Raw genomic sequence first — 8,486 nt, 5'->3', positions numbered from 1 at the left:
CGCATATAAATGTTGCTGTTTTACGTGGATATTGAAGTGCAAAGCTTTGTTTACAAAAAATAATAGATGTTACAATGCACATATGAAATTATTTTTATTCACCCTTTACCTTAAGTCTGTCTATTTCTGTCACTTTTGACCATCAGAGTAAAATTAGAGGACACAAGTACTGTACTGTATGGCCTCTTTTTTAAATACAGAATCTGCTAATCTGATATTATTTAACACTGTTATCTGTTATTCAATGGTGCAGATATGGTGTCTTTTTGCATATGAATGGATGAAAGAAATAAAGGATTGTGCGGTAAATGTTCTTTTTCGCATATTTATGAATTTAATTGTTAAAATGGTTTAGGTTGGCTACAGCACACAAGAATGCTCTTGTTCTTTTTTAGAAACAGAAGTAATACTGTACGTTCATTACTGTAGTGAATGTGTTTGCTGCCATTGTTCAACATTTCAACTGTTTCCCTAATGTGTGGAAGCTGAACAGAACTGTGTAAGCTGACAGTTTTTGCAACTGTACACAATCCAGGAATGTATAATGTGACAAGCATTGTTTAGTTTATGATTGGTTCTCGGTTGCTAAACAACTCGCGGTGTCTTTCTAACACACCATTGTTTCACTTTGTTTACCTTCTGTCACTGCATTTCAGAAGTCTTTCTAACTCTGGAGTTTCATAACACAGTGTCAAATAGAGTGTTAACCCTCAAATTTACTAGGATGGGATAGGATAGGAGAGAATGGGTAGAATGAGATTGGATAGGTTCAGTGCATTTAGTAATTTATTAATTCAGGGGGGAAACTGAGGCATTGCAGCAGACATAAAACATAGAATAGTGAAAATAATTAAATAAATTAAAATACAGTGAGAGGAAAGAAATGAAAAACATTACTTCATTCAAGGTTAAAAGTGGAATTAGCTGGATTTAAGTGGGGTTAAATCTAGTGTTAAAAGCATTTAAGATGGGCAGAAGTCATTGTAAAATCACCATAAGATAAAATTATAAAGCAGATATAATTAACTGTGCTTTATTTTGAAGAGAGAAAAGGCAATGGGTTGATTCATATTGTTTTGCCGTTAAAGCACAGATACTTGTTCCTAGAGTGGTTGAAATCAACTGTGTTTGTTCAGGTTGCAAGTAAACCCCTGCATACCATAGGCTATTGCCTATGAAGGGAACAGTGACATCTCTGATTTGGATCAGTGTATGTGAGCAGGACAGAGTGAGTGTGATAGAGAAGCCAGTGTTCTCAGCATAGCTGCCCTTGTTTTCTGCCCCACTTCACTGTAATAATGGGAAGAGGGTCCTCAAACAACCCCCTCTGTCCCACTCACAGGCTTCCTCCATTCAGCCTATCAGATAATGCAGTGCTGCCCCCCCACGCTATCAGTAAATAAGCTCGTCCTGATTTATAGTTCTTTTATGGCGTTCAAAGTCTGTTGTCTAGAACCGAAACTCCACCAGTTGAACAAACTTCAACTACAATAAACACAGATGATGAATGAGTCTGAGAGGGGGGAAATGATCAGTGAAGTGCTGCTTCCGCTTTCTCATTACACCTGTATAACCCTCCACCTGTCTGTCCATCAGCACAAGAGGCTCCCGTCTTTCTTCAGTCTGCTTTCAGTCATTGACATGTCAGACGTCTCAGAAAGCTTTCTGGTGACAAAACACATAACAGGCCCATTCATTGTATTCACATTGCAATAGTAGTCATGAAGGCTCCTTTATATGTCACACAGTAAATATATTTCTTAACACTTTCTTAGTCATCTCAGGCTGAATAATGCTGTATAGATTTATTGTGAATATGAGTTACTCAGTGGTGCTCTTCCCATAATCCAGTCATGGGAGCGAATGTCCCTGATTCTAGTTTATCGTGCATTTTAGTACACTGGATTCTTCATCACTTGTGGAAGAGAAGCTGTACAGATCAGACTGAATGTGTTTGTAGTTTGCAGTCTATTTAGTGAATTGCAGAGCTGTTTTTTGTTACTAAAGAGGCTGACGAGATGAGATGAGAGTGATGAGAGTGAAAGACAGAAAGAAAAACAGTAAAGATGTACCAGTGTCTGGGAATGCACTTTGTTCCTTTGTCACACCCTTCATGCTTTAATCTGTTCCTTATTGAGATACTTTCATTCCATCACACCAGCCACACCTTCATTTTTCTACTCCATTACATCATGAGTAATGCTGGAGCTTCCCTGGGTTTTGTTGAGAAATAACTGGATAGATCTTAATAAAAAGGTGTGATATTTAGGATAGAAAGACAATGGAATGTCTACAACGTGAAAAACAAACGTGTGTATATGTGTGTGTTCAGGTTAATGAATAATGAAGGCCATTGGGTCTTCTGTGCCAGGAGTCAGAGATAAACGGGCAGCATGGAGTAGTGTGTGTAATTTAATCCTGCCTCGTTCGACTGTCTGCGTGTCTGTGTCTGTCTGTATTTCAATAGAGCACAGCAGTAGGGTTCTGCTTGTAAAAATCCCATTCAAAGTCTCCTTTAGAGAGTAACGTAGGCTAGAAACATTTAGGGCTGCACGATATATCGTTTCAGCATTGATGTCGCATTGTGCGCACCCGCGATAGTCACATCGCAGGTTGAGCGATGTTTAGTATACTGACCGTTATATTTATACTCGTCGTTTTCTTTGCTCACACACAGACACTGTGTCACCGGACGCGAACAGAACTGAACACGACTGCCTTCCCAAACAGCAGCATCCACCTCCGAAAGCAATGACCACATTTATTTTGTTTTGTCTGCTCGCTCTGAGGCACAAGTATATTAACTAGTGATAATAACACATGCATAAAACAGTATACAAAACAGTAATGATACACACAATGTTCTGGGTATGTGCATGATCATTTACAGAATGTTTTTGCTATGAATTAGCCTAATGAAAGAAGTCAATTCCTGTAACAGTATGTGTCTGTTTTAAAGGGAATTAAGTAGGGGGAGATTCTCTCTACATACTTTAAAGTTGTAAAGTTTATCTGGTCTGGCAGAGGTGTCTGATTGGTCCACACGCTACAAAGTAAAGTGCATTTTTGGAGAAGAGGAAAGCAGTGTCCGTAGAGGGGAAGTGACTTCAGATCAGATTGTGCAGTGGAGTGTAATCTGAAGGACATCATATTGCTTCTGTCAGGGCCGGTATGAAGGAAAGGACATGCAGAGCTGTGACAGAAAAATAAATACTTTTTCTTTGTACTGATGTGATTCACCTCTGAGCTGGTTGCTTTGGTTGAAAGTTTAGAACTTTTTATTGAAGAATTTTCTGAAACTGAGTGGGAAAACAACTTTCTGGAACCCATAAGGAGTATTTGATCTGTTTGAGTTTGAGGTCACTGGCCAGATGCTTGGAGAAAAAATATATATATTTTGACATTTTCACTTTGATATTTTCTTTATGTTTGTCTCTTTTTCTCTTTATCTCCCCTTTAGGATGTCTGCTCCTGTCTCAGGTAGGAAGACCCCCGTGGACCATGGTGTACAGATTCGCTTTATAAATGACCTGCAGGACACCGGAGGGGGAGTGAGTGGGCAGCCTCGGAAAGAGGCACCCAAAAAGCTGCCGTCTCGCTATGGAGTGGCAGTGAGGGTGCAGGGCATCGGTGGGCAGCACTACGTTGTACTGAAAGAGGGATTAAAAGGAGATTCATATGGAGTACAGCTGAGAACCCAACCACCTGCCTACAGCAGCCTGCCTAGGTATGCTCCAAATTAGGGCTGCACGATAAATCGCATGCGATATTTAATGTGCATCTTGTCAGAAAGCCAGTTCTGTAATCAGCGGTAAATCTCCATCACTCTTTCACATTGAGCAGCATTAACTACACAGAGCCGTTGTTCACTGAAGAGCTGCGCAAAAAATCACGCGAATATGAACGTGGTTTTGCGCAGCTCGTCAGTGAACAACGGCTCTGTGTAGTTAATGCTGCTCAATGTGAAAGCACGCACGTGATGGAGATTTACCGCTGATTACAGAACCGGCTTTACTGATAAGATGCACGTTAAATATCGCATGCGATTTATCGTGCAGCCCTACTCCAAATTATTATTTTGTTAAAGAAAACATTTATTTTTTGAGTTTTTGATGATCTTAAAACCACCTCAACTAAATAACTGTGCTTAAATGTTAAAAAAAAATTTTTTTTGCCTATATATGAATATCTTTACTAAAATTCTTTTACAATAATTTTCTTCATTAGCGATGTTTAGTATACTGACCGTTATATTTATACTCGTCGTTTTCTTTGCTCACACACAGACACTGTGTCACCGGACGCGAACAGAACTGAACACGACTGCCTTCCCAAACAGCAGCATCCACCTCCGAAAGCAATGACCACATTTATTTTGTTTTGTCTGCTCGCTCTGAGGCACAAGTATATTAACTAGTGATAATAACACATGCATAAAACAGTATACAAAACAGTAATGATACACACAATGTTCTGGGTATGTGCATGATCATTTACAGAATGTTTTTGCTATGAATTAGCCTAATGAAAGAAGTCAATTCCTGTAACAGTATGTGTCTGTTTTAAAGGGAATTAAGTAGGGGGAGATTCTCTCTACATACTTTAAAGTTGTAAAGTTTATCTGGTCTGGCAGAGGTGTCTGATTGGTCCACACGCTACAAAGTAAAGTGCATTTTTGGAGAAGAGGAAAGCAGTGTCCGTAGAGGGGAAGTGACTTCAGATCAGATTGTGCAGTGGAGTGTAATCTGAAGGACATCATATTGCTTCTGTCAGGGCCGGTATGAAGGAAAGGACATGCAGAGCTGTGACAGAAAAATAAATACTTTTTCTTTGTACTGATGTGATTCACCTCTGAGCTGGTTGCTTTGGTTGAAAGTTTAGAACTTTTTATTGAAGAATTTTCTGAAACTGAGTGGGAAAACAACTTTCTGGAACCCATAAGGAGTATTTGATCTGTTTGAGTTTGAGGTCACTGGCCAGATGCTTGGAGAAAAAATATATATATTTTGACATTTTCACTTTGATATTTTCTTTATGTTTGTCTCTTTTTCTCTTTATCTCCCCTTTAGGATGTCTGCTCCTGTCTCAGGTAGGAAGACCCCCGTGGACCATGGTGTACAGATTCGCTTTATAAATGACCTGCAGGACACCGGAGGGGGAGTGAGTGGGCAGCCTCGGAAAGAGGCACCCAAAAAGCTGCCGTCTCGCTATGGAGTGGCAGTGAGGGTGCAGGGCATCGGTGGGCAGCACTACGTTGTACTGAAAGAGGGATTAAAAGGAGATTCATATGGAGTACAGCTGAGAACCCAACCACCTGCCTACAGCAGCCTGCCTAGGTATGCTCCAAATTAGGGCTGCACGATAAATCGCATGCGATATTTAATGTGCATCTTGTCAGAAAGCCAGTTCTGTAATCAGCGGTAAATCTCCATCACTCTTTCACATTGAGCAGCATTAACTACACAGAGCCGTTGTTCACTGACGAGCTGCGCAAAACCACGTTCATATTCGCGTGATTTTTTGCGCAGCTCTTCAGTGAACAACGGCTCTGTGTAGTTAATGCTGCTCAATGTGAAAGCACGCACGTGATGGAGATTTACCGCTGATTACAGAACCGGCTTTACTGATAAGATGCACGTTAAATATCGCATGCGATTTATCGTGCAGCCCTACTCCAAATTATTATTTTGTTAAAGAAAACATTTATTTTTTGAGTTTTTGATGATCTTAAAACCACCTCAACTAAATAACTGTGCTTAAATGTTAAAAAAAAATTTTTTTTGCCTATATATGAATATCTTTACTAAAATTCTTTTACAATAATTTTCTTCATTAATTTAAGGCACTTAATAAATATTATTATTATTGAGCAAATTCATTAAGTGCCTTAATGGGTTAATAGTTTATAAAAAAAATAAAAAAAATAGATTAAGAATAATACGTAAAATAAGTAACTTGAATAAATAAGTATTGAATAAGTAAGTGTTGACCAATTAGCATCTAGAACTGGAACTGGTTTTATGAATCTATATAAATATTTTGTTTTGTTTTGGTATTTTTTTTTTAAAGAATGTTCAATCTGTATAATTGATCTTTGTATTTCTCTAATTGTGTGTGTTTGTTAGAAGGAGAGAAGATGGAGTAATTCAGGGGCCATATTTCTCATCTGGAGAGAACACCGCCCTCCGTCGGGCTCAGTCTCATGGCTCCCTGTTGGATAGAGAAAACGGCAGCGAAGACTTCACAGATCAACTCCGACGTCCGCTTGGAGATGGACGCTCTGGTAGCTACGGCAACCTGGATGGAGGTATTGGTATGGGAGCAGAGAGGGAGCGGCCCAGAGAAAGGATGGAGAGAAATCAGTGGGGTGGATCCTACCAGACAGGGCTGAATGGCACCTTGGGAAGAGGGAGAGGTGGAGGCAGTCACTACACCTCATCCGAATCAGTTGAAATATCTCCACACAACCAGCACATTCACAGCCAATCAGCTGTCCACTCCATCCGCCAGATGCCTGCCCACAGACTCTCCGACAGGTTTGATGGGAGCTCTGCTGCACAGGCAGGTAACACTGGGACCAACACCAGGGGGCGCTATCCCATCCCATCTGCAGACGACAGACCCATCTCAACCTCACAATTACCTGCTGCGTCTTTCTTCCCAAACACATACTCTTCACTACGGTCTTCCTCGCCTGCTTCTGCCTACAGCAGCCTGGGCCGTGGCACAAGTTCTGTTGCCAAGGTCACAGCTGTCTCTTCATCTGCTCCAGTTGATGGACATGTGAGTGATGGGTGAAATAAATTGAGGCTTCCATTATTAAAAGTATGCTCTACTATTTGTGTTTAACAATAATTTGGAATTTAATAACAAGTACTGAACCTGAGGGGAACAAATCATTTCTCTCCTTTTTGACCTCCATACTATGTATTCTTGAGGTACTGTATCTTACATGCAGGTTTGTTTTCATAGAAATATTGGCTATAGTAACTGTAACAAAGTTCGTAGTCATGGGAAGAAGGAGGCGGGAACCGGCGAACATTTAAACCATTTAATAATAAAACAAACACAAAACGAAAGTAAAGCGGCAGCCCCTCGTGGACGACTGCCGCACACAAAACACAACAAATAAAATCCAGGCCTGGTCCTCTCTCCTCCAACACTGTTGTCTCTCCTTCTTCTATCCTTCCGGAGCTCCTCCGTGGGACTCGAGACCGGTGAGTGGCGCAGGTGTCGTGCATTAGCATTTACTCCACCGGCCTCGCTCCGTTCCCACGGCTCTCGGCCCCGCCCCACTCGTCACAGCAACTTTCTGTTTCCAGCTAGTTCTGCGTTCTCTCAAAATGTTCTCAGCTTTGCCTCATCCATCATGTGGTCACTAGCTATGTTTACATGCGACCAAAAAATCATTAGAAATCAGATTGAGGATTCGGATTGAAAATCCTTCATGTAAACACCACAGTTGATCCGATCGAGCTCCATCTGAATTAAATTTTGTTCAGATTGGAAGGGATGGTATAGACCTGAAACAGTCATATTAATAGAAAAATAATTCAGCATCTAAATGCTTGAAACCGACAGTTTTCTCAATAGGATTCAAAAGTACCTAGCTTACAAGCGTAGTGCTGTGATGTGTATATTTACAAATGTTTTTGGTCTTACAAATCTTTATTTTTGTCTTTTTAATCCTTCAAACAGGTCAGTGGAGTAAACTGAATTTTTACTAAATATTTGCTAAAAAAGCTTTTCAGACATACATGTCAGCTTTCCTTTTGATATGTGTTATCAAGGCAAAAACGACGATTATGATCGTGGTTGCTCTGGTGGCGTTATGTTTCCGGTGACTTTTTCCGCTTTTGAATGTAGCGTCTGGTCACTACGTATGCACTTAAAGGGTTAGTTCACCCAAAAGCATTAGATTACGTCTGATTTAGATTACGCTCCTCTGATGAACAAGTGGAGGCTCAACTCCCAGTTGATTCCAATAGATTTTGGTGTTAGCAAGCAAGTTAACATTGTGTTTCTGAGCATAAAACTACATAATAAACAAATGTGGTTTTTTTAAGTAATAAAAGCTTAATATTTAAGTAAATAAAAATGAATTTAAAGGGTTAGTTCACCCAAAAATGAAAATTCTGTCATTAATTACTCACCCTCATGTCGTTTCAAACCTGTAAGACCTCCGTTCATCTTCGGAACACAAATTAAGATATTTTTGATGGAATCTGAGAGCTGTCTGACGCTGCATACACAGCAACGCAACTGTAAAGTCCAGAAACGTAGCAAGGAGACCGGTAAAATAATCCATGTGACATCAGTGGTTCATCCGCAATTATACGACGCTATGAGAATACTTTTTGTGAGCAAAAGGAAAAAAAAAAAAGACTTTATTCAACAATTCGTCTCCTCTGCATCACCCTGGTGCCATTTTGGAGAATATCCGCTGGACGTAAACAACGTATGCTGTTCTGTGTCAGCTGCGTCAC

The 8,486-nt window shown here is 40.2% G+C and overlaps 1 protein-coding gene across 1 annotated transcript in view; it reads left to right on the top strand.

The window, feature by feature from the left end:
* Positions 1-5,070: 5,070 nt before the first annotated feature.
* The window catches only part of LOC107677031 (cingulin-like), a 25,379-nt gene continuing 21,963 nt past the window's right edge, over positions 5,071-8,486 (top strand). Inside the window, exons 1-2 of the mRNA XM_016471818.1 lie at positions 5,071-5,336; positions 6,126-6,783. Of these exons, the coding sequence (XP_016327304.1) occupies positions 5,071-5,336; positions 6,126-6,783 (924 nt within the window). The remainder of the gene's footprint in view (positions 5,337-6,125; positions 6,784-8,486) is intronic.

The sequence above is a fragment of the Sinocyclocheilus anshuiensis genome, unplaced genomic scaffold, assembly GCF_001515605.1.
Source record: "Sinocyclocheilus anshuiensis isolate Anshui unplaced genomic scaffold, SAMN03320099.WGS_v1.1 scaffold620, whole genome shotgun sequence".
Taxonomy (NCBI): Eukaryota; Metazoa; Chordata; class Actinopteri; order Cypriniformes; family Cyprinidae; genus Sinocyclocheilus; species Sinocyclocheilus anshuiensis.
Note: the sequence above shows the minus strand (reverse complement) of the source record. Positions and strands in the feature narration are given on the sequence as shown.